We start from the raw sequence: 26,570 nt of genomic DNA on the forward strand, positions 1-26,570 counted from the left end.
ACAGAGTACCCGAGGAAGGGAAAGCCTTGCAGTGGAGGGGAGGAAAGTACTCTGTCACTCTAGACTTGCATTGTAATACTGAATCACTCTCAGTTTCTGGGTCAACCCATTTAATACTTCCTGTCTATTCTCTTGTATCTATCGCCTCCCTTCATCTCTGTCTGTCTCAGTCTGTCTTTCATTCTTCATCTCCCGGAATCCACTCTATCGCTCCTCTCACCCTCTCCTTTCACCCCTCTCCCTCCTGCCTTTTCTCACTCACTCACTCACTCACTCACTCACTCACTCACTCACTCACTCACTCACTCACTCACTCACTCACTCACTCACTCACTCACTCACTCACTCACTCAATAGATAATAAACAAAAGTGAAATAAACAATAAAAAATGTACAGTAAACATTACACATAAATTCCAAAGGTTTAGAGACATTTTAAATGTCATATTATGTATATGTGATTTTGGGGCAGCAGGGTAGCCTAGTGGTTAGAGGGTTGGACTAGTAACCGGAAGGTTGCAAGTTCAAACCCCCGAGCTGACAAGGTACAAATCTGTCGCTCTGCCCTTGAACAGGCAGTTAACCCACTGTTCCTAGGCCGTCATTGAAAATAAGAATTTGTTCTTAACTGACTTGCCTAGTTAAATAAAGGTAAAATAAAAATAGGCAGAATTCTGCGTGCAATGTCCCATTCTGTGAATTCTTGGTTGTGAGCGGACCCCAGAACTCACAACCATAAAGGTCTCTCTCTCTCTCAAGGTTAAACACAGTGATCATATGACCCTCAATTGTCTCTTATAAACAACCACCCTCCTCCCTTCATTACAGACTCCAGGTGTGCTGGTGGCTTCATCACACTCAGAACTCCAGAGTTAGTGTCTAGAATGGCCTAGTGTTTTTAACAGATTCCTCTCCTCATCACTTCTTCATGGTTATCACCAGTCTGAGAGGCCTGATATGGCCATATGTGATAGAAGCAATATGCAATAATGTAAGATATATGTGATTTAGTACGCTACTACACATCCTGAAAAAGACTGTTGGTCATGTCCCAATAGTCTTACAGTGTCCCCTTTATGTCCCTATGGGATCACTGATGTGACCTTGCTGGCTAATGTAGGTGACAGAAGACATATTGGTATCAGCCCTCAGTGATCATGACGGAGAGAGGAGAAGAGACGAGGAGGAACCAAAGGAATCATTGGGATCGTTTCCTCTCTTCTCTTCTCCTCCTACCTCATTACCCCCTATCGTTCACCGCTTCACCTGACCCCAACATTGGCTCTTACCGTTGGACAGCCGGTTGCCGTTCTCAATGGGAGTGGGGCTTGGGGAGGGGGTGTGGTTGTTGGCGTTCTTGTCCTGTAGCTGCGGAGACGAGGAGGTGGGGGTGGAGCCTGGGTGCTCCTCTCTACCTGGCAGGTTGATGTTGGAGTTGAACCCTGGGAGGACACACACACACACACACACACACACACACACACACACACATTACAATGTGACTGCCATAGGTTTGTTTCCATACATTGAATTGAATGTCTAATACTAGTCTTGTCTAAAAGACCCCCAATAGCCCATGCCCCTTCTGCTTCCAAGAATCCTGGGACGATAATCCTGAATCACCTGCCCCCTTACCAGGCCCACCAGCTCAGAGAACCCTCTCAGACAGAATGTGTGTGTGTTGTGTGTCTGTATGTGTTGCGTGATGGGAATTCTGCCGTCCCATATCAGGAATGCCTGACTCCTGGTCACAAGAGGACTAAATATAACCATCAGAATTCTCCCACTCAACAGGAGCCAGTGAGTGAGTGAGTGAGTGAGTGAGAGAGAGAGAGTGATATGAACAGGGTTTTTTATGTGTGTGAGTGAGTGAAAATGTAAATTAAGGAGTGGTATGTGTTTGTATAATTGTGTGTGAGTGTGTACATAAATCAAAGGGAATGCTTGTCCTGTGACAGAAGATTTTGGGGGGAATGCCCTGTTGCCACCTGCCCTTTCCCCATGGCATTCCTCCAGCATTCCCGTATCCCACAGGAGGAGCAGGCTGCTCGTCACAGGCATGGCTGGGATACTTCCCCTAATCCGCGGGCCACTCCGGAGCATCGGGTGTCATGGATAACTGTTTAGCGCCGGGGAGGGAACGGAAGCAGGCTGTCCCGTTAAGCCCAGCAGCATCTCCCGTTCTCAGATCCCCCCCCGCCATCACCCCTCAAAATAACACAGCGGTCAAGACCCTGACTACCAGCCTCCTCTGGCATGCAGACTCTTTCCATGACGCCAGGGGTTTCACTGGACAGATGAAGGGTTTAGGGCCCTTATGTAGACCACTACCGGAAGTAATCACGTGACCACAGAGAAATAATAACTATAACAGGCATCCCCATTCAGATCAATGTATGTGTATGAGACCGTGTGTGAGGGATCAGATAGAGAGGTCTGTCCACCTCCCCTCTCCCCTCTCCCTCCCCTACGGCGGAGGCAGTGTCCAGGCGTGATCAGGGTCGGCCCAATGCTGCCTCATAAATCTGAGTGATGGAGCATCTTTAATGAAAAACAAAGGTTAACGCCAGGACACCGGAGAGGAGAGAGGGACAGGGAGAGCTTCTCGCTGTTAAATAACTGTTGGGATACACTCTAAGTTATGTAGCTACCTTTTAAGCTCAGGAGAAGTGTGAGAAGCAATGGAAAGATCTTGAGTGTGTGCGTGTGTGATACATTGTGACTCACCTCCCTCCCTCATCTTGCGTCCACTAGTGGTCTTCTTGAGCAGGCTGCGTCCAGAGCTAAACAGGGTGTTGAGCTCATCCAGGGCTGGCTGAGGGCTAGTCAGGGGTCTCCCGTTGGCTGGGTTGAACAGCAGGGGCGAGGAGGAGCAGGAGTGGGAACGGCGTGGCTCTGGACGGGTGGACTTGGCCGGAGAGTAGGGAGGGGGCTTCTCTCCTCCAGCCCTATGAGAGGAGGAGGAAGAGGAGGAGGAGTAGGAGGGTTTGGGAGAGTCCGAGCTGCCACCTCCCGTGACGGAAGCAGCCCGGGTAAGGGAGAGGATGCTGGACTCTGGGGGAAAGGAAAGTGGGAGGGGGGCGGTAGGGAGGAGGCAGGGCATTGGGGGAGGAGGAGGAGGGGTGAGAGGAGGAGTGGGCTTGTCTGGGAGGAGGATGGAGAGAGAGGGGAGGAGTCAGCACGCTGGCGGGAGTACTGGGGGAGAGGGGGCTGTCTGGGCCGGCGTAGTTCAGGTTGGTTTCAAACACAGGCAGCTTCTTCACCTCCAAAGGGGTGAGGGGCGACTCATCAGACGCAGGGGAGCAGGTGACGGGGGGGGGGAACACCAGGAGAGGGGGCGGTGTGGGAGCAGGTTGGGGAAGGGTGCAGGGATATTGCTGGCCCCTCCGGTGGCGGATGTTTGGGCCTCCATAGTGGTGGCTAGACCCCCCAGCCCTGCCCTCTTTCCCTCCCCACTCTGAGAGGGAGACAAGCTCAACCCTAACATCAACCCTAACACCTCCAACTTCCCAGCGGCTGTCGCCATGGCAACCGTGCTTCCCACCGGAAGTCCCACCTCCTCGGGCAGGAAGTACTTCATCTCCTCGTAGACGGCCTCGGCATCTCCCTGCTGGGGGCTGTTGGGGGGGTCCTGGTGGCCGCCTCCCAGACTGTAACTCCTGGCATGAGCCCCCACCATCTCTATGTACACATCCTCCTCATCCTGGTCATGGTGAAGGCTCAGTGTCACCGCCTGTGGGCCATCCACAGACGCTGTGTGCCGCATCACCCCCCCCAGTCCCCCAGCGTGGGACAGCAGGGCCAGTTTGACGTCGGCAGGGCGCAGCTGGAGGAGGTTAATGCCGGCAGCGTTGATCTCTTCGTAGGAGCCCGTGAGCTTGGTGTTTGGGCTCCTCTTGGGCTTGGGAGGAGGCACCTTCCTCATGGTCGTGTAGTCATCACTGTGGGGCCGCGGCTTGGACAGAGCTGGGGAGAGATAAGAGGAGAAGCAGTTCACAACAGTTCCACCACTGACAGCTGTGTTTTGGGGTTCAAAGAAGCTTAGGTTATAATAGTTGGGGTGTTGTGGTGTATATATGCACTATCTGTAGGAGACAGCAGTGATTTGGGGTACATAGCGGCTGAGGTAATGATAGTTGAGAAGTATGTCATAATTGTGTGTACCATCCGTAGGTGACAGCTGTGTTTTTGGGGGGCTCCCTGCAGGCGACCCGCAGCCTTCGGGGGTGGGACTCTCTCTCGAGGGTCCCAGGGTCAGTCCGGCACTGACCGCCTCGTACGACGCACTCAAACGAGTGTTGGGGTCCCGCTTGGGTTTAGGGGGAGGCTGTTTCCGTGGCGATGCGAGCCCTCCTCCCCCATCCTCGTTGTTATAGGCCACCTGCTGCAGGGCTGTTTTGATGGATGGTCCAGGGCTGTAATGTACCAAGTTCTCCATAGCCAGGGGGATGGGCACTGAGCTGGAGCGGAAGTGGCGGATAGTCCGGCTCCCCCCACTAACCGAGCCATCTTGGTTTCTTCTGCTCTTCTCCACAACCCTATAGGAGGGGGGCAGGAAATAATATCCTCATGATAAATAAATGAACATTTGACAATTTTCAACCCCATTCCTCTCTTTCCCTCTATTGCTCAATTTTTCTCTCCTTCCCCTCACCATGGACCAACACTGTGTGATCCTGGTTCCAACCAAACATAATAAACTGAATTCTTCTCTAGAGTGACAACCATAATATAATTACTTTTCATCTAATACAAATCCAGATCGGTGGGTCCCCCACGGGACGGTTGAGCTAACGTAGGCTAATGCGATTAGCATGAGGTTGTAAGTAATAATACAATTTCCCAGGACATAGACATATCTGATATTGGCAGAAAGCTTAAATTCTTGTTAATCTAATTGCATTGTCCAATTTACTGTAGCTATTAGAGTGAAAGAATACCATGCTATTGTTTGAGTAGAGTGCACAGTTATGAACTTGAAAAGTTGTTAATAAACCAATTAGGCACATTTGGGAAGTCTTGAAGCAACATTTTGAACAGAAATGCAATGGTTCATTCGATCAGTCTAAAACTTTGCACATACACTGCCGTCATCTAGTGGACAAAATCCAATTAGTGCCTGGGCTGGAATAATACATTATGGCCTTTTTCTTGCATTTCAAATATGATGGTACAAAAACATACAAAATAACGCATGGTTTTTTCTTTGTATTATCTTTTACCAGATCTAATGTGTTATTTTCTCCTACATTAATTTCACATTTCCACAAACTTCTAAGTGTTTCCTTTCAAATAGTATCAAGAATATGCATATCCTTGCTTCAGGTCCTGAGCTACAGGCAGTCATTTTAGGCGAAAATATGGGGGAAAAAAGGGGCGGATCAACCTCTCTTGCGTAGGGGGCAGTATTTTGAAGTTTGAATGACAAACATGCCCAAAGTAAACTGCCTGTTACTCAGGCCCAGAAGCTAGGATATGCATATACATGGTAGTATTGGATAGAAAACACTCTGAAGTTTCTAAAACTGCTTAGAAAATGTCTGTGAGTTTAACAGAACTGATAAGAAAATCCATCCAGGAAGTGTTTTTTTTACGTGAGTTGTTGAATGCCTATTGACTATGTTATGGGTTAGGGCCCAGATTGCAGTTCCTATGGCTTCCACTAGATGTCAACAGTCTTTAGACATGCTTTCAGGCTTGTATTTTGAAAAACGACGAGTAAAAATACCTTTTGGTCAGAGGACAGTGGAAGAATGCAGAGCTGCTTTGCGCGCGTGACCGAGAGCGACGTTCGTTGTTTTTCCTTTCTATTGAAAACGCTATTGTCCGGTTGAAATATTATTGATTATTTAGACAATAGACAACCTGAGGATTAATTATAAACATCGTTTGACATGTTTCGACGAACTTTACCTGTACTATTAGGATGTATTCGTCTGCATGTTTTGACCGCCTTGGAGCCAGTGAATTATTGAACAAAACGCACCAACAAAACTGAGTTTTTGGGACGTAAAGAGGGACTTTATCGAACAAAACAAACATGTATTGTGTAACAGGGAATCTTGTTAGTGCAACCATATGAAGATCATCAAAGGTAAATTATTAATTTTATTGCTATTTCTGACTTTTGTGACTCCTCTACTTGGCTGGAAAATGTTTGTATGCTTTTGTAAGCGGGGAGCTGTCCTCAGATAATCGCATGGTATGCTTTCGCCATAAAGCCTTTTTAAATCTGACACTGCGGCTGGATTAACAAGAAGTTAATCTTTAAACCGATGTACAACACTTGTATATTTTATGAATGTTTATTATGAGTATTTCTGTATTTTGAATTTGGCACTCTGAAATTTCACCGGATGTTGGCCCATAAGAAGTTTTAAGAGGGGTTAACATAATTATTCCCATTCTGGTAAGCAAAATGGCTGAATTGAGTAAAGGGTGTTCTCCTGCTTCTACACAAAGCAGTGAAAACTCCTTAAGGCCATTAAATGCAATGTACGTGACATGTTCATGTCAACCAAGTGAAGGACTTTTCTGAAAACTTAATCTGTGTCAAATGCAACGAAATAAATGCTGCCAAGAAGAGTATCATTACTTTACTTTAGGAAATAAAACATCTGGAAGAGCGTTTCATTTTGAATAAGAAAGCCTCATGTTTAACCGCATTTGTCGATGCCTTTTTTCAAAGAGACGACTGTAACGGAACTTTTATGGATCTTGAGCATTTCCCCAGCTTACCGCCTTTTGAACCTAGCCAAAAGTTGGATGATATCAGCTCTACCCCTGGCAGGCGTGAATGTAGTGTGATTGGTTTGAGGTGGAGGAAGAGACCCGCACCCCAGTGTTCCGTTTTTTTCTATCAGCGTTGTAATATTAAACACTCAAATCATTTTGAGCCACTGACCCCCTCAGGGCATACAGACACCGGGTATGCAGATGCTGTAGCTTCTACACTGAGCGGCCTTCTCCCCAGCCGATTTCTGCGGCTCCTGTCGCTGATACGGAGATATGGTAGCGGGGGGATCTGACCTGCCCTCATCATTGGAAGCTCAATGTTAAGGAACATCTCTTTGCCAGGGATTAGCAACCTATGCTATCCGGGTGCAAAAGTAAAGGATATCACTACGCTACTTCCTGAAGCAATCAACTAAAATCCATAGACACAAAGTTGCAAAACTGAAGTACCAAAACAAACATCACATTATATCGGGTCCCATACCCACGATGAGACGTGGATACGGTAGATTCAGTAGGTTGCTATCACTTCAGGTCTGGCTAAAGAGTTATTGTAACTCTGTCAATGTTGTCTTTATCGGGCGGCAGGTGGCCTAGTGGTTAGAGTGTTGGACTAGTAACCAAAAGGTTGCAAGATCGAATCCCCGAGGTAAGAATCTGTCGTTCTGCCCCTGAACAAGGCAGTTAACCCACTATCCCTAGGCCATCACTGACGTTTATAACAACCTTGTTAGGGTAAATATCGACACCCCTGCTGTTTTTAAGTCACACAAATGTCTGGGTTTGTTACATTTAAATGTGTGGAGTATAAATGTCAAAGATGGAATTTATCAATATCTGGATGCATGACACCAACACAGACATTCTTGCTTTATCAGACTTGGTTAAATTATTCGATCATGGATAAGGACATCGCTAATTACAACATTTTTTAGATGTGATAGGCAGAGAAAAGGTGGAGGGGTGGCGATGTGAAATCAACTTTTGTAGCATAATGTGCTCTTAATATCACTATACCCCAGAAAAATGTGAAATCCTGGTTTTAGATGTGACCATGACCCAAAACCTTCATGTATTAGTTGATGCAACTATTATCATAGCTGAGCCTTTAAAACATTTACATTTACATTTACATTTAAGTCATTTAGCAGATTTTATATCATCTGAACTGTTGGTCTTAGGTGACTTTAGCCTGGACTGGCTGATACCTATCTCAGATAACTTTAAGAACACTTGTCTTGATCTTAATCTAACCCAGCTAATCATAAACCCCACTCGGTTAAATGTGAAAAATATAGATATATCTTCATTATTAGATATAATTCTCACAAATAACCCCCATAGGTGTGTTTGCAGGTGACCTTTGTGGTCATTCTCCCATAGCCTGTATTTGAAAAACTAGACAGCATAATTCACATTATTAGGAAGATACATTTTTAAAATGTATCTTTTCTCCCCAAGCGTTTATCCATGACTTATACTTTTCAGAACTTTTCTCCCCAAGCGTTTATCCATGACTTGTACTTTTCAGAACTTTTCTCCATCAAGTGATCCTGAATTTGCTTTTGAGCACTTCTCATCTATTTTCATACCACAGGCAGATAAACAGGCTCCGTTTAAACGCTAAAAATAAAAAAATGTATAAAATCCCTTTAGACTAACTGATGCTGTTGTGGACTGGCAGCTTTTCAGGGAACTGAGAAATAAATGCATGTCCTTAGTAAAAAAAAAAGCCTAAATCAAGCTACATCCTAAGTTATATCGCTGACTGCTGGTGATTCATCTAAATTTTGGAAAACAGTTAAGGTGCTAAAGTGTGGAAATGTCTCCTTCCCTACCCAAGCAAGTTATACTGAACTCTGACATATTTTTTTTTTTAAATGAGATAAGTCATGCTTTAAATCAAACATTTTTGTTTGAAAGAAATCTTGGTTTAATAGACCCGGGTCAGTCAGTAAACTGCTCGTCCCTCTCCCAGCTGCCAGTCGACTTGATAGAGGACAAGACAACCCCCAGTGAATCCTTGTTTTCTCTGGAGCAACAGTCTACTTCTGATGTATTGTAAAAACACCTTATGATTGATGTAAAAAAAAATATATCTACTGGGGCTGATATGCTTGATCCCTTCTTATCACAGTTTTCTGCTCCATTGATTGCTGAAGCATTAACACATGTTTTACTTGACAATTATATTGAGTACTATCCCTAGAGTTTGGAAGGCGGACCATGTGCTTCCTCTACATAAAGGTGACGACCCAAGTGATGTAAATAATTATCATCCAATTTCCAAACTCTCTTGCCTGGGAAAAATCCTAGAATCATTGATTATTACTCGGCTCAGATCCCTTTTAACTGCTACATCCTTTCTCAATGTAAAATAGCCAGGGTTCAGACCAGGTAATAGTACCATCTCTGCTACTTCTATGGTTTTAAATGATTTCATAAATTGTTTAGATACGAAGAAACACTGCACTGCCCTCTTCATTGACCTGTCCAAGGCGTTCAACTCTGTGGATCACCCTTTTCATTTTCAGAAACGATTGGCTTAGATTGGGCTGCCTGGTGTTCGATTCTTGCGTACAGTTCTTTTCACTATTCATATTAACAGCAATGGTCTATCTGTACAAAACCGTGACTTCCATCCGTATGCAGATGACACTGTTGTATACGCTACTGCCCATAAAGCAGCTCAGGATCTGTTGACTCTTCAATCTGCTTTTACTACCTTGCAGAAAGCATTTGTTGACCTGAAGATTGTACTAAATGCTACTAAAACCAATATAAAATTCATTTATATGCTGATGACACTATCATGTACTCTATCGCTTCAACGGCTGACCAAGCATTATCACTATTGGAGACAGATTTGAAGATATTACAAGGGTATTTTATACAGCTGAAACTTGTTTTAAATGCAAAGAAAACACGTTTTATGATTTTTAATAGATTCAAAAGTTGGTTGAAAATACACTTGCACTTACGAGCTCAGATGGCTCTAGAATTAATCAGGTCTCTGCATATAAATACTTAGGGATATGGTTGGATGATGAACTGTCTTTTAAAATGCATGTTAACAAACTTTGTAAACGGCTAAAAATTAAGCTAGGCTTCCTCTATAGAAACAGGACATGTTTGTTCTCTACAAATAGAATACAAATTGTGCAAGCTACGTTCATGTCTGTTATAGATTATGGGGATATTATCTACATGCATGCTACGGCATCCACACTTAAATCGCTGGATGCTACTTATCATTGCACACTTAGGTTTATTACGGGTGATACCTACAGAACTCACCACTGTGTTTGATATCAAAATGTGGGTTGGACTTCGCTGTTCATGAGACGAGAACAACATGCTCTCGTGTTAGTTTATTCAGAAGTGCTTTATAGACAATCTTCTTATTTATCATCACTCGTCAACATTAGAATTATAATTCCTAAAACCAGGTCTCAAATATGAATTACACTTGAGGCCAATCTGATTTCCACAGAGTTGGGTATGGCTGCCTTTTCCTGTTACGCTCCTTGCCTATGGAATAGTCTGCAGACTAAACTTAAACTTGAGACTCTTGTCCCCCTGTCGCCCATTTTAAACATTTATTGGAGGATTTGTTTTTGTATTGCTTGTAACTGTTTTGGGTAATGCAAGTTCTTGTGCTGTTAGGGGAATAACCTGTTAGGAGAATAACCTGTTAGGGGAATAACCTGTTAGGGGAATAACCTGTGTGTAAATGTAACAATCTGCTGCTATATTATTTTGTGTTATCTGTGATCGTTTTGTTTGTCTTGTGTAGTTTCTTAATTATTGTACCTAAACTGTATGCGTAAACATGTGTACGCAGGGCCCAGCTGTAAAAGACACCTTGGTCTCAGTAAGTGTTCCTTGTTGAAATAAAGGTATAATAATAGAATTGTATTTTCAAACACAATCAGACAGGCCAATTGGAGGCTTATCGCTATCTTATTAGCATATTCAGAAGGAATACAGGAATAAAATCCAATCAAACTTGATTTGTCACATGCGCCGAATACAACAGGTGTAGACTTTATCGTGAAATGCTTACTTACAAGCCCTTAACCAACAGTGTAGTTCAAGAAGAGTTAAGAAAATGTTTACCAAGCAGACAAAAACAAAAAGTAATGACAAAAAGGTAACACGATAAGAATTACAATAATGAGGTTATATACAGGGGGAACCGGTACCGAGTCAGTGTGCAGGGATACAGGATAGTTGAGGTAATCTGTACATGTAGGTAGGGGTGAAGTGACTATGCATAGATAATAAACAGCGAGTAGCAGCAGTGTACAAAAGGGAGGAGGGTCATTGTAAATTGTCCGGAGGCGATTTTATTAATTGTTCAGCAGTCTTATGGCTTTGAGGTAGAAGTAATTGAGGAGCCTCTTAGTCCTAGACTTAGCGCTCCGGTACCGCTTGACGTGCGGTAGCAGAGAAAACAGTCTATAACTTGGGTGACTGGAGTCTCAATTTTGTGGGCTTTCCTCTGACACCGCCTATTATATAGGTTCTGGATGGCAGGAAGCTTGGCCCCAGTGATGTATTGGGCTTTTCGCACTACCCTCTGTAGCGCCTTATGGTCAGATGCCGAGCAGTTGCCATACCAGGCGGTGATGGAACCGGTCAGGATGCTCTCAATGGTGCAGCTGTAGAACCTTTTGAGGATCTGGGGACCCATGCCAAATATTTTCAGTCTCCTGAGGGGGAAAAGGTTTTGTCATTCCCTCTTCACGACTGTCTTGGTATGTTTGGACCATGATAGTTCATTGGTGATGTGGACACCAAGGAACTTGAAACTCTCGACCCGCTCCACTACAGCCCCATCGATGTTAATGGTGGCCTGTTCGGCCCGCCTTTTCCTGTAGTTCACCACCAGCTCCTTAGTCTTGCTCAGATTGAGGGAGAGGTTGTTGTCCTGGCACCACACTGCCAGTTCTCTAACCTCCTCCCTATAGGCCGTCTCATCGTTGTCGGTAATCAGGCTCCTTATTCTTATTCTACTTCTTCTACTTATTCTACCACTGTTATGTTGTCAGCAACCATAATGATGGTGTTGGAGTCGTGTTGGGCCACGCAGTCATGGGTGAACAGGGAGTACAGGAGGGGACTAAGTGCACACCCCTGAGGGGGCCCTGTGTTAAGGATCTGTGGGGCAGACGTGTTGTTGCATACTATTATCACCTGGGGGCGGCCCGTCAGGAAGTCCAGGATCCAGTTGCAGAGGGAGGTGTTTAGTCCCAGAGTCCTTAGCTTAGTGATGAGCTTCATGGGCACTATGGTGTTGAATGCTAAACTGTAGTCAATGAACAGCATTCTCACATAGGTGTTCCTTTAGTCCAGGTGAGAAAGGGCAGTGTGGAGTGCAATTGAGATGGCATCATCTGTGGATCTGTTAGGGTGGTATGCGAATTGGAGTGGGTCTAGGGTTCCCGGGAGGATGCCGTTGATGTGAGCCATGACCAGACTTTCAAAGCACTTCATGGCTACCTACGTGAGTGCCACGGGGCGGTAATCATTTAGGCAGGGTACCTTTGCTACCTTGGGCACAGGGACTATGGTGGTCTGCTTGAAACATGTAGGTATTACAGACTCGGTCAGGGAGAGGTTGAAAATGTCAGTGAAGACACTTGCCAGTTGGTCTGCGCATGCTTTGAGTACACGTCCTGGTAATATGTCTGGCCCAGCGGGTTTGTGAATGTTGACCTGTTTAAAGGTTTTGTTCTCATTGGCTACCGTTAGCGTAATCACACAGTCATCCAGAACAGCTGGTGCTCTCGTGCATGCTTCAGTGTTGCTTGCCCCGAAGCGAGCATAAAATGCATTTAGCTCGTCTGGTAGGATCACATCACTGGGCAGCTTGTGTCTGGGTTCCCTTTGTAGTCCATAACCGTTTTCAAGCTCTGCCACATCCGACGAGCGTCAGAGCTGGTGTAGTAGGATTCAATATTAATCTTGTATTGACTCTTTGCTTGTTTGATGGTTCGTCAGAGGGCATAGCGGGATTTCTGATAAGCATCCTGATTAGTTTCCCTCTCCTTGAAAGCGACAGCTCTAGCCTTTAGATTGATGCGGATGTTGCTTGTAATCCATGGCTTCTGGTTGGGATATGTACGTACACTCACTTTGTGGACTATGTAGTCGATGCACTTATTGATGAAGCCGCTGACTGATGTGGTGTACTCCTTAATGACATTAGATGAATCCTGGAACATATTCCAGTCTGTGCTAGCAAAACAGTCCTGTAGTGTAGCGTATTCGTCATCTGACCACTTCCGTATTGAGCGAGTTACTAGTAATTCCTGCTTTAGTTTTTGCTTGTAAGCAGGAATCAGGGTGGGGTAGAGCTTTGTATGCATCTCTTTGTGTGGAGTAAAGGTGGTCTAGGATTTTTTTTCTCTGGTTGCACATGTGCTGGCAAAAATTTGGTAAAACTGATTTAAGTTTGCCTGCATTGAAGTCCCCGGCCACTAGGACCACCGCTTCTGGGTGAGCATTTTCTTCTTTGCTCATGGCCTTATAGAGTTGGTTGAGAGCGGTCTTAGGGCCAGCTTGGTTCTGTGGTGGAAAATAGACAGCTACTCTCTTGGTAGATAGTGTGGTCTACAGCTTATCATAAGGTACTCTACACCTCAGTCGAGCAATATTTTGAGACTTCTTTAATGTTAGACATCGCGCACCAGCTGTTATTGACAAATAAAAACACACCCCCACCCCTCGTCTTACCAGAGGTAACCTCTCTGTTCTGCCGGTACATGAAACATCCCGCTAGCTCTATATTGTCCGTATCTCTCGGTGAAACATAAGATGTTATAGTTTTTAATGTCCGGTTGGTAAGATATCTTAATCGTAGGTCAACAATTTTATGATTGCACGTTAGCAAGAAGAACGGATGGCAGCGGGAGTTTAATCACTCGCCTATGGATCTTTAGAAGGATGCCTGATCTGTGGCCCCTTTTCCTGTGTCTTTTCTTCACGCAAAAGGTGAGGATCCGGGCCTGTTCCAGTGAAAGCAGGATATCCTTCTCGTCGGACTCGTTAAAGGAAGAAGTTTCTTTCAGTCCACGGTGAGTAATCGCTGTTCTGATGTCCAGACGTTATTTTCTGTCATAAGAGACGATTGCAGCAACATTATGTACACAATACGTTTTTTTTAAAGTTACACAAAACAAAAAAAACATCACAATTGGTTGGGAGAATGTAAAACGCCAGCCACGTTCTTCAGCACCATCTCATTTTAGAATACATTCTAAAATGACAGCCTCTCTCCTTCCCTAGTGCCTACATTTAAAAAGATAGTCCAAAATGCTTGGTGGCCGTCTTACATTTCAAACGATGCCAAATATAAGCTGTGTAATGCGCTGCAGCTATAAGACAAGGAGACCAGAGTGTCATCACAGCGACAGCATTGAAACATTACCACATGCTGATGGTTTATCTCATTACCCTACTATCAATCATCATATGCAATTAAAGCCACCAGCCAGCACGGGCTCAATGACACCATTACTCACATCACATGACACACACATTGTGCACACACATTGTGCACACACATAGGCACACACACACAGGCACACACACACACACACACACAGGCACACACACAGGCACACACACAGGCACACACACACACACACACACACACACACACACACACACACACACACACACACACACACACACACACACACACACACACACACACACACACACACACACCTTGTGACCTTGAAATCCTTATAGTGTTTGTGTTGGTTTAGAATTACTTACATTGATGCAACAGCTACAGAATATAGTCTAAATCATTATATAACTAGCTTCAAACCAATGAAGAAACACAAAACCACCATGAGCGACCTCTCCATGAGGGTTGAAAGGGTTGGTCTCTTACCTCTTGGGTGTGTCCTCCTCTTTCCCAACTGGCTCGGGCCTGTCCCCGAGGGGCGGGCTGTTGCCGTGTGACCCGTTGCCATGGCAGCGCTGGTGGTCACTTTCGCGGGCGATGTCGGTGGCGTTCTGGATGACCAGGTGGTCGTAGGTGTGCAGGCCCTGGTCTTCTGCCCCCTGGAGGAACCTCTGGACACTGCAGTCCTCCGTCTGTTGAGATGACAGTCTACGATGCACACGCTGTCTGGCGAGCCAGCCACGGATCACTGACAGAGGATAGAGGGAGAGAGGGGTTAATAATACACGCGCACACACACACAAACATGGATGCAAGTTGTGTTGTACCTTTCTGGCAGGTGATGATCTTCCTGTGTAGTTGGTGGCAGCGGTCATTGAGCTGGTCAGCCTGCCAGTACCTCAGAAACACCTTACTACTGCTCATCTGAGACACAGACAGACAGGCAGACAGGCAGACAGGCAGACAGACAGACAGACAGACAGGTGGAGGATTGGTGTTCAGTCAGATTCAAGATTCATTAAGTTTGTTGTAGTTATACATGTGTCCTGACAGGTGCACAGGCCAAGGGGCCGATACGCTCCAACACACCCAAACTACTCATTCCTATGGGTGCACCTCAGCCTCGCTAAAGGTCCTGAACGACATCATAACTGTGCAGCCGTCTTCATTGACCTGGCCGAGGCTTTCGACTCTGTCAATCACCACATTGTTATTGGCAGGCTCGACAGCCTTGGTTTCTTAAACGATTGCCTCGCCTGGTTTACCAACTACTTCTCTGATAGAGTTCAGTGTGCCAAATCGGAGGGCCTGTTGTTCGGACCTCTGGCAGTCTCTATGGGGGTGCCACAGGGTTCAATCGTCGGGCCGACTCTCTTCTCTGTATACATCAATGATGTTGCTCTTGCTGCTGGTGATTCTCTGATACACCTCTACGCAGACGACACCATTCTGTATACCTTTGGCCCCTCTTTGGACACTGTGTTAACTAACCTCCATACGAGCTTCAATGCCATACAACTCTCCTTCCGTGGCCTCCAACTGTTCTTAAACGCAAGTAAAACTAAATGCATGCTATTCAACCGATCACTGCCCGCACCTGCTCGCCCGTCCAGCATCACTACTCTGGACGGCTCTGACTTATAATACGTGGACAACTACAAATACCTAGGTGTCTGGTTAGACTGTAAACTCTCCTTTCAGACTCACATTAACTATTTCCAATCCAAAATTAAATCTAGACTTGGCTTCCTATATCGCAACAAAGCATCCTTCACTCATGCTGCCAAACATACCTTCTTAAAACTGACCATCCTACCGATCCTCGACTTCAGTGATGTCATCTATAAAATAGCCTCCAACACTCTACTCAACAAACTGGATGCAGTCTATCACAGTGCCATCTGTTGTGTCACCAAAGCCCCATACACTACCCACCATTGCGACCTGTACGCTCTCGTTGGTTGGCCCTCGCTTCATATTCGTTGCCAAACCCACTGGCTACAGGTTATCTACAAGTCTCTGCTAGGCCTTATCTCAGCTCACTGGTCACCATAGCAGCACCCACTCATAGCACGCGCTCCAGCAGGTATATCTCATTGGTCACCCCCAAAGCCAATTCCTCCTTTGGTCATCTTTCCTTCCAGTTCTCTGCTGCCAATGACTGGAACGAACTGCAAAAATCTCTGAAGCTGGAGACTCATATCTCCCTCACTAGCTTTTAGCACCAGCTGTCAGAGCAGCTCACAGATCACTGCACCTGTACATAGCCCATCTGTAAACAGCCCATCTATCTACCTAACTCATCCCCATACTGTATTTATTAATTTATCTTGCTCCTTTGCACCCCAGTATCTCTACTTGCACATTCATCTTCTGCACATCTACCATTCCAGTGTTTAATTGCTATATTGTAATTCCTTCTCAACCATGGCCTATTTATTGCCTTAACTCCCTTATCTTACCTCATTTGCACTCACTGTATATAGACTTTTTGTTTTCTTTTGTTCTACTGTATTATTGACTATGTTTGTTTATTCCATGTGTAACTCTGTGTTGTTGTATGTGTCGAATTGCTATGCTTTATCTTGGCCAGGTCACAGTTGCAAATGTTCTCAAATAGCCTACCTGGTTAAATAAAGGTGAAATAAATCAAATAAATAATTTAAAATACACACTACTTCTCAGAAATGTATGTGTGTGGGCCTGGGTGCGTGTGACAATGTGTCTGGGAGGCATTGTGAGAGAGCGTGTGCGTGTGTGTGAGCCGGGAGTCACTGTGAAACAAAGAGGTCACACACACAGGGAAGGGGGGGAGATGTCATTGGCCGCTCCAGACTGCTGATTGGTGTGTGTGTGTGTGTGTTAGAGTCCTGCATCCGGGCGGATACCCAGTGTTCCCCGTGCGTCACCCGCAAAACAATCAGATGGCGGGTGGAATAAAAACATTATTTTAAACCGCGGGTTCAGAACAATTACACTGCGCGTCGGACATTTAAAAAAACCAAGATAATAGGGCCTCCGCTTTTTAAAAACTGAGTAGCTTGTTGTGTTGCAAATTCCATTCTGTGAGCGGCAAGGTTACAGTAACGCACTTATTGAGAGAGTGTGGAGCAGGAAACTGTCCATTATTTGTGTTCAAACATTCTAATTGTCCACGTGGAGAGCTTATGTTCCTTCCCCCCGTATGAAAATAGGCAATGACACATAGCCAAGTTTACTTTCCCTGGCTAGCCTACCTCAGGTAAAAATGGTTAATGTAGGCCAAGCCAGAGAAATCAAAAGAGAGGTTATGATGGTGGAATAGGCTATACCACTTTGGAAACAGGTGCTACATGAGTGAAATCCCCGCTTTGGAAGGACAACAACACAGCCTAAAAAAAGTGCAATCAGGTATTTATTTATGATATGTAATTCAGTTCATTATCAGTTCATTATTAGCCTACGTTATTCAGGCGTTCGTCCATTTAGACCATAGCAGGCCATATACGTAAAGTCTAAACCGGTGCGGCTGGTAAAAGTTTGAGTAGCCCTTTATGCTACTAAATAAATGTAGACGATTTTTGCAGCCTATTTTTAATTCTGGGAATAGTTTATTTATATTTAATTTCAACTTTGTGATTATCGAAACAATAATGTAAAGATATAGTGTTTTTTATGTCACCTATATGCTTTCATTAGGTAAGAAGGCTAATTAGAAGGCCATTTTTCTCAAATCGATTTAAGTTGTCAATGTGACGCATTGCATTGTGAAAATAAAAAGATAGACTGTCGTTTTTAATTCATTGCATGGTTTACTTTTATCCAAATGTTGAATAGACATGCAGACAAATTAATTCAAAGGAAACATTGACCACTACTCAGGAATCATGAAAACAATTCATTAAATTGATGTTAGTCATACAGTATGGCGGGTAACAGATCGGCAGATCGGCTCTTAAAACAATTCCATGCTTGTGTGACGGATTGTGAAGAAAAATCTGTTCTGACGTTGGGTATTGGGTGGGGCTCAGAACTGATGTGGCCAACGCGGGATGGGTGCGGCTCCAACAACAACTGACCCATGTAGGACTCTAGTGTGTGTGCGTGTGAAGGCTAGTTGGGTTGTTTGGGGGGCAGCTGTAGGGTTTAATGAGGAGTCTGTGGTATTTCAAAGTATTTCATTCTGGGCTCAAATGATTTATCTTCCCATACTTTGTTTTTGAGCAGAGTGTGTAGAGAGAGAGAGTGTGTAGAGAGAGAGAGAGTGTGTAGAGAGAGAGTGTGTAGAGAGAGAGTGTGTAGAGAGAGAGTGTGTAGAGAGAGTGTGTAGAGAGAGTGTGTGTAGAGAGAGTGTGTGTAGAGAGAGAGTGTGTAGAGAGAGAGTGTGTAGAGAGAGAGTGTGTAGAGAGAGAGTGTGTAGAGAGAGTGTTGTGTAGAGAGAGAGTGTGTAGAGAGAGAGTGTGTAGAGAGAGAGTGTGTAGATAGAGAGTGTGTAGAGAGAGTGTGTAGAGAGAGAGTGTGTAGAGAGAGAGTGTGTAGAGAGAGAGTGTGTAGAGAGAGTGTGTGTAGAGAGAGTGTGTGTAGAGAGAGAGAGAGAGAGAGAGAGAGTGTGTGTGTGTAGAGAGAGAGAGAGAGAGAGAGTGTGTAGAGAGAGAGTGTGTAGAGAGAGAGTGTAGAGAGAGAGTGTGTAGAGAGAGTGTGTGTAGAGAGAGTGTGTGTAGAGAGAGAGTGTGTAGAGAGAGAGTGTGTAGAGAGAGAGTGTGTAGAGAGAGTGTGTGTAGAGAGAGAGAGAGAGAGAGAGAGAGAGAGAGAGAGAGAGAGAGTGTAGAGAGAGTGTGTAGAGAGTGTGTAGAGAGGGAGTGTGTAGAGAGAGTGTGTGTAGAGAGAGTGTGTGTAGAGAGAGAGAGAGAGAGAGAGAGAGAGAGTGTGTAGAGAGAGAGTGTAGAGAGAGAGTGTGTAGAGAGAGTGTGTAGAGAGAGAGTGTGTAGAGAGAGAGTGTGTAGAGAGAGAGTGTAGAGAGAGTGTGTAGAGAGAGTGTGTAGAGAGAGTGTGTAGAGAGAGTGTGTAGAGAGCGTGTGTAGAGAGAGTGTGTAGAGAGAGTGTCTAGAGAGAGAGAGAGAGAGAGAGAGAGAGAATAGGGGAGCAGTGACACCGCTACACACCTGCCATCCTTGGAGTTTACACTGCTGCAGAACAAAGCAACATTTCTCCTCCGAGGACAGCTTCTTTTTGCCAGCTAGAGTGGTGTCCACTAGGTCTCTGTACCTGAGACACACACAATAGAGAAACCATCAGCACACATCTTATTACATTGGGAACAATACATATGTAACATATGGAGGGAAAGGATTTCAGTGTGACACGGTCTTGGTGTTTGTAAGAAGTAAGCTGAATGTCCCCAGCCACCCTTGCAGAAAAAAACCCACGTTTGTTGTTTTGATCACGTGTTCTTATGTGATGTCAATGTGATAACATGTAACAGAGTTAGATTTTCACATGTGAAAGTTGTTGATGTGATACTCCATTTCCGATTTTCACATGTGAAAACACAATTCCATTTATGAGAGTTAGATGAGTGCCATCTGCACTGCTATTTTAGTTATTAGTTCATCTGACTATTCTTTCACATCATGGATTACATTTTCTTATTTAAAAAATGTTGTTTTTTCTGTACAGTTGTCTAATGTTGGTGGTGCATATTATTCTGTTTTAACATTACTCCTGAATAGTATAATAGCTTTTCTTGAGTGTATTTTTAACAGAGCTGATATTTCCTTTGAAATCCAAAGGGTAGGAATACAGGTGAAATCAGTTCTTGATCAGAGTAGCAGGAAGATCGGAATGCCGTGAACCAAGATGCTGTGATTTCAAATCCCAGGTGAGGTCATGTTGAATAATAACTACTGTATTAATACATATAAACAATATATAAAATATATATAAACAACATATAAACAATGTATAATAGTGTGTCAAATATGTGTGACGTTCCAGGGACAAATATTTTTTGAAATTTCACGTGAAATACAATTTTTCATGTGAAATCATGTGTTTATTCGGTAAGGACAGTGATTTTCATAATCACATCTATGGTAAAGCGAGGATTGGGGCCGGGGCAATCTGATCCTAGATTTGTGGTTCAAAACGAGCCTTACCTCAGGCGGTTTTTGTGAGGCCCAGAAACTCTATATGGTTCTGGTGGGGCCTATCGGATGACCCGCCCATTCACAAACAAGAGGGTTCATAAGTCAGTGGGGGTCAAAAGGTGGGCCAGTACCACAGCATCTGTTCCTATTGGTGTTGCCAGGGGCTACCGCTTCTGTGAGAGGTCAGTTGGAAGAGGGGGAGGGGTTGTTTTGGTCAAAGAGGAGCTCCATTGTGTGGTTAGAGACACAGCCTTTGATCCTCTGTGTTTGAGTGGAGTGAACGCTGGTAAGAGATGTCTGGACAACTTTAACAACATGAATAACGTACATCAATGTACATCAATTTGTGGAAAAGCCCACAGAAAAGGGTGTGCATACCAATACTCAACAGATGTGTGGTAATCATTCCAGCAATAAACAGCTGTTATGCATTGTTCGAAATCAGATAGTTACCCATGTACACTGCTCTTAGGTCAGTCTTGCATTTTCTCCCCTAAAGTTAAGATGTAGTAAAGGTAAGCTCAGCTGATTCTAGATAAGTGGTTAAGGTTGACTTCTACCCAGAGCACATTGTCCAGGTCAGAGCTACATACTAGTGTAGGCCCTAAGGTCTAATGACAGGTTAATAGGAGCCTTTATCCAATTACAATCCTTTGTTCGTCTGACTTCTCTGTGTGATCTGAAGTACTGCTTCCCCTCCATCTGATGTGTGATCCAGAGTCCACAGACAGACAGACAGACAGACAGACAGACTGTCCCTGTGTAATGATGTCACAGAATGTCCCTGTTAAATGAGGCAAACATAATGAGCAGATGGTCAGAGATATAAACCACTTGTGTTGTTAATTGTGTGTGTGTGTGTGGGGGGTGAAAGAGCAGCATAGGGCGGTTTAGAATAGTCTGGAGAGGTCCTGACGAGACGAACCTGCTGTGTACACATCTATACTGTGTTTGTGTGTGTGTGTGTGTGTGTATATTTTAGTGTGTGTTTGATTTAGAGAAGTGGGTTCCCTCTGAACTCTGCCTAACTCTGTAAGCTAATGTACAGGCCGACAGACAGCGCTACGGTGTCCCACAGGACCCATAAAACACAAAGGATCTCTGTAAACTCACAACCTCTCCTGTAAGAATATGAAAACTATTGATGGCCCCCAATTTTACAATACCCAGGGGGGCTGTGTCATATGGAGTCAACGAAGTGAAATAGCACCTCTGATAAGAGTCTGGCCTACATGACCAAGGGCCCTTCAGCGGCCCCCAAATATTAACTGTCACAAAGGCAGTAAAAGCAGGATGGTGATTTCTGTACTCTAACCCACTCTCTGAAGCCCTAATGGTTGGTCACATTAATCACATGACATCAGTGTAGCTTACAGGCTTTGCTTACTAGGCAAGAGTTCTTCATCCACAGTGAGTTCAGTTGGAATTTAATGATATTGGTCACCGATTACGCATTATAGCGTGTGGGTTCAATCAGAAACCTTGGAAAAAATATGGACAGCTAGACTAAAGTCTATCCAATAACACTCATTTTACTTCCACATTTTAAGATCTAACTCCTGACCTGAGGAAATGTTTGCTAGTAAAAAAACATATCAGAAAGGAAAACAACAGACATCCATGAAACGGGCAAGGTTTCAAGTTCAAAGTTCAATTGGTGTTTCCTGACCTGGCCACAAAACATCATAAACGACAAATAAAAGCAACAATAAAATTGATTTAGCCATAAATCACTGCAGCTGAGCAGTCTAGGCTAATGCAATTGGCCTCTGGCGGTCACTGCGACTTAGTGGTGCGACCTGCATGACTCAGAAGAAGAATGTATGTAAGTGTGTGTGTGTGTGTTTGTTTGTTTGTGTGTGTGTGTGATGGCATGTTGGCCTTAGGATCAACGATTGATTTATAAACTTGTCATCTGGTTTACTGAAGGGCCTTGAGAGAGTGAGGGAACGATGGAGCAAAGAAAATAAAAAGACAAACAGGGAGAAGGAGAAGAGGGAGAAAGGGAGTGGAAATACAGAAACACTAAGAATGAGGGAGAGGAGAGGATGAGAGAGAGATTAGAGAAAAACACTGACAGGGAAAAACAAGAATCGGAGAGAGCGAGAAGGTGAGGGAAATAATGAGAGAGATCTTTGAAGTCTGCATTTTCGTCAACCCTACACTCGACATCCCTCCCACCATCCATGGCTGCATCCATCCATTCATTCTAAACGTATGTTGAGAGAGAGAGAGAGAGAGAGAGAAAGAGAGAGAGTCAGACAGACAGACAGACAGACAGACAGGCCAGGGTGAATGGACTCTTTGTGACTCTGCAGACTCCTCTTTCTATGTTTAAGTAAACATGGCCTTGGAGTGTAAGCACGCGTGCGCAGAGACAAAGACAGACACGCGCGCACACACACACACACACACACACACACACACACACACACACACACACACACACACACAGCTAAACAGGCACAAAACATGCTCAAAAAACAGGAATAGAGGAGCTTCCAAATCAGGTCCTGGAGACTTTATTCTGTCTTTACCAAGTGAATTTGTCCAAATACTTATGACACCTTCAAATGGTGACTAGATACATAAAGTCCATTCATTTCTAAATGGTAAAACAGATATGTATGAACATACTCTGTCACCTCAAAATATTTGATCTCAAATCGAAAATACTGGAGTATAGAGCCAAATTAAAAAATGTAGCTTCCCTGTCCAAATAAATCCTTGATTTTGTGACCAAATATGTTTTTCATTGTGGATTTGATGTGTGCTTGGGGTTATTGTCTTGCTGGAAGATCTACTTGATGCCAAGTTTCCGCCTCCCGGCAGAGGCAACCTGGTCTTTGGCTGAAATATCCTGGTACTGGGTAAAGTTCATGATGCCGTTGACCTTAACAAGGGCCTCAAGACCAGTGGAAGCTAAATATCCCCGTAACATCAAAGATCCACCACTATATTTTACAGTAGGTATGGGGTTATTTTCTGCTTGTTCTCATTTCAACACCAAATCCACCATTGATATATTTTTGGTAATCTATCACGCTTGTCAACAATTTCAGAGCCCACTCTACCCATCTGCACAGGGATACACAAACAGACATACACAACAGACTCAGACAAGCATGAATAGACATGCACACAACACGCACGTATGAGCAAAGGTACAACACACACACACACACACACACACACACACACACACACACACACACACACACACACACACACACACACACACACACACACACACACACACACACACACACACACACACACACAGAGAGACAGAGACACAGAGACACAGAGACAGAGGGATTGAGAATGATGATTAACATACAGCGCAAACAGGTTATTCAGAGCCAAACACAAAAGTCATGCAAATTGGCCTGCCGCTCAGACAAGCAGCCAAAGGCTAGTATATTACCATCAGAATCAGTCTGACCAACCACCAACGCCCGGACACCGAAACACAGACTCAGACACACCCCAGCGCCAGACAACCCAACTTCACCGGGGGGCTGGCACCCCTTTGTGATGCTAACCTAACTGTCGCCCATACACCCAATCACCCCCCCCCCACACACACACACACAACCACACACAGTCCCATAAAAACAAGCAACACACCACTTTGTATCCCATGTCTCCCTAAACCCACTGCTCTTCATACAGTCACACACGCACACACACGCACACACACACAACAGGCATCATTCAATTACAGCTCTGCCAACAACAGATTAGACTCTACAATGGACCTCCATCAAAACAACTCTGGTGGTACAGAGTAGAGTTTGGCTGCATACAGATCTGTCTATTATCCCACCATCCATATCCATTCACTGTTCATCCCGGGGCGGCAGGTAGCCTAGTGGTTAGAGCGTTGGACTAGTAACCGAAAGGTTGCAAGATCCAATCCCCAGCTAACAAGGTAAAAATCTGTCGTTCTGCCCCTGAACAAGGCTGTTAACCCACTGTTCCTAGGCCGTCATTGAAAATATGAATTTGTTCTTAATTAACTGACTTGCCTAAAATTAAAATTAAAATCCAATCAACCAGCCATTCTCTGCATCCTTTCTTTCTGTTGTCCCTCAACTCAGCGTGACTGGACTGTTTAAATATGTTAGTAGCATATTACACTGTTTATAACAATGAGTTAACAATAAGACACTTATTTATAAGTGATAACGTACTGAGTTAATCTGGCAGTAATCATTAGCTAATGAGCATTCCACAATTTTAAGAGGAAAACCTAGTCTATTATCAAAGACTAACAGCCCACCATTACAAACCAGGGGCAAATGTGTGTGTGCTTGTATCAAACTTGGTTGAGAATAAATTGTGTGTGCACAGTGATATTACTTTAGACAGTAATAACACTGTGTGTCTGCATGCAGAGTAGAGAGAGAGAGAGAGAGAGAGAGAGAGAGAGGGTGGGGGTGAGAGAGCGAGAGAGAGAGAGAGCGAGAGACATAGGAAAGAAAGAGAAAGAGGAAGAAAGAGAGAGAGAGAAAGTGTGTGTGTGTGTGTGTGTGTGTGTGTGTGTGTGTGTGTGTGTGTGTGTGTGTGTGTGTGTGTGTGTGTGTGTGTGTGTGCATGGATTGTGTGTGTGAGGGTATAAGTGTGTCCTGGCAGGACTTCTGAGAGCACAATGGTGTTTACTCCGTCAGGGGTAGTGGAAACTTTTGAGAGGTCATGTGACCAGTGTGTGTGTGTCCTCTCTCATTATCTGGCATGATTGTACACGGTAATCTCTTTATCCTCAGAGAGAGAGAGGGAGAGAGAGGGACACGGAGTGATATTTGCCTAGATCTTCTGCACAGATTCTGTCAGACTTGGGCCCTAACAGTTAATCTCAGTAAGACAAAAATAATGGTGTTCCAAAAAAGGTCCAGTTGCCAGGACCATAAATACAAATTCTGTCTAGACACCGTTATCCTAGAGCACACAAAAACTATACCTACCTCTGCCTAAACATCAGCATCACAGGTAACTTCCACAAAGCTGTGGACGATCTGAGAGACAAGGCAAGAAGGGCCTTCTACACCATCAAAAGGAACATAAAATTTGACCTCCCAATTAGGATCTGGCTTAAAATACTTCAGTAATAGAATCAGTTATAGAACCTATGTCCCTTTATGGTTGTGAGGTCTGGGGTCCATTCACCAACCAAGAAGTAACAAAATGGAACAAACACCAAATTCAGACTCTGCATGCAGAATTCTGCAAAAACATCCTCAGTGTACAATGTAAAATACCAAATAATGCATGCAGAGCAGAATTAGGACGATTCCTGATAATTTTCTAAATTCCGAAAAGAGCAATTACATTCTGCAACCACCTAAACTAAGTGATTCTCAAACCTTCCAAAACAAAACCCTCACCTACAGAGAGATGAACCTGGAGAAGAATCCTCTGCCAGCTGGTATGGGGACTCTGCTCACAAACACAAACAGACCCCACAGAGCCCCAGGACAGCAACACAATTAGACCCAACCTTATCATGAGAAAACAAAAAGATAATTACTTGACACATTGAAAAGAATCAACAAAAAACAAAAGAAAACTGGAATGTTATTTGGCCCTAAACAGAGAGTAACAGAATACCTGACCACTGTGAATGACCCAAAATGAAGGAAAGATTGGACTCAGTGAGCATAGCCTTGCTATTGAGAGAGGCAGCTGTAGGCAGACCTGGCTCTCAAGAGACTAAGTACCCACTGCCCACAAAATTAGGTGGTAACCGAGCTGCACTTGCTATCCTCCTACCAACTGTAGGATCATATCAGAGACACATTTTTCTCTCAAATCACACAGACCCAGAAAGAATTTGAAAACAAATACAATCTTGATAAACTCCCATATCTACAGTGTATTCAGAAACTATTCAGACCCCTCAACCTTTTCCATTTCATTACGTTACAGCCTTACTCATGAATTGATTACATTAATTGTATTACTCATCAATCTACAAAATAAAGCCCATAATGATGATGCGAAAACATTTTTTTTCTTCTTTTTGCTAATTTATTAAAAATAAGAAAGAGAAATATCTTATTTACATAAGTATTCAGACCCTTTGATATGAGAATCGGAATTGAGTTCAGGTGCATCCTGTTTCCATTGATCACACTTGAGATGTTTCTACAACTTGACTGTCCACCTATGGTAAATTCAATTGACTGGACATGATTTGGAAAGGCACACACCTGTCTATATAAGGTCCCACAGTCCAAAACCAAAACCAGGTCGAAGGAATTTTCAGTAGACCCCCGAAACTGGAA

At 44.2% G+C, this 26,570-nt stretch overlaps 1 protein-coding gene across 1 annotated transcript in view; it reads right to left on the minus strand.

Annotated features, from left to right (window-relative positions):
• LOC115127314 (unconventional myosin-XVI) overlaps nt 1–26,570 on the minus strand; it is a 219,411-nt gene that overhangs the window by 16,773 nt on the left and 176,068 nt on the right. Inside the window, 11 exon segments of the mRNA XM_065017523.1 lie at nt 1,290–1,442; nt 2,728–3,065; nt 3,067–3,103; nt 3,106–3,171; nt 3,174–3,203; nt 3,206–3,343; nt 3,346–3,966; nt 4,165–4,538; nt 14,645–14,906; nt 14,986–15,082; nt 19,300–19,402. Of these exon segments, the coding sequence (XP_064873595.1) occupies nt 1,290–1,442; nt 2,728–3,065; nt 3,067–3,103; nt 3,106–3,171; nt 3,174–3,203; nt 3,206–3,343; nt 3,346–3,966; nt 4,165–4,538; nt 14,645–14,906; nt 14,986–15,082; nt 19,300–19,402 (2,219 nt within the window).

The sequence above is a fragment of the Oncorhynchus nerka genome, linkage group LG1 (assembly GCF_034236695.1).
Source record: "Oncorhynchus nerka isolate Pitt River linkage group LG1, Oner_Uvic_2.0, whole genome shotgun sequence".
NCBI lineage: Eukaryota > Metazoa > Chordata > Actinopteri > Salmoniformes > Salmonidae > Oncorhynchus > Oncorhynchus nerka.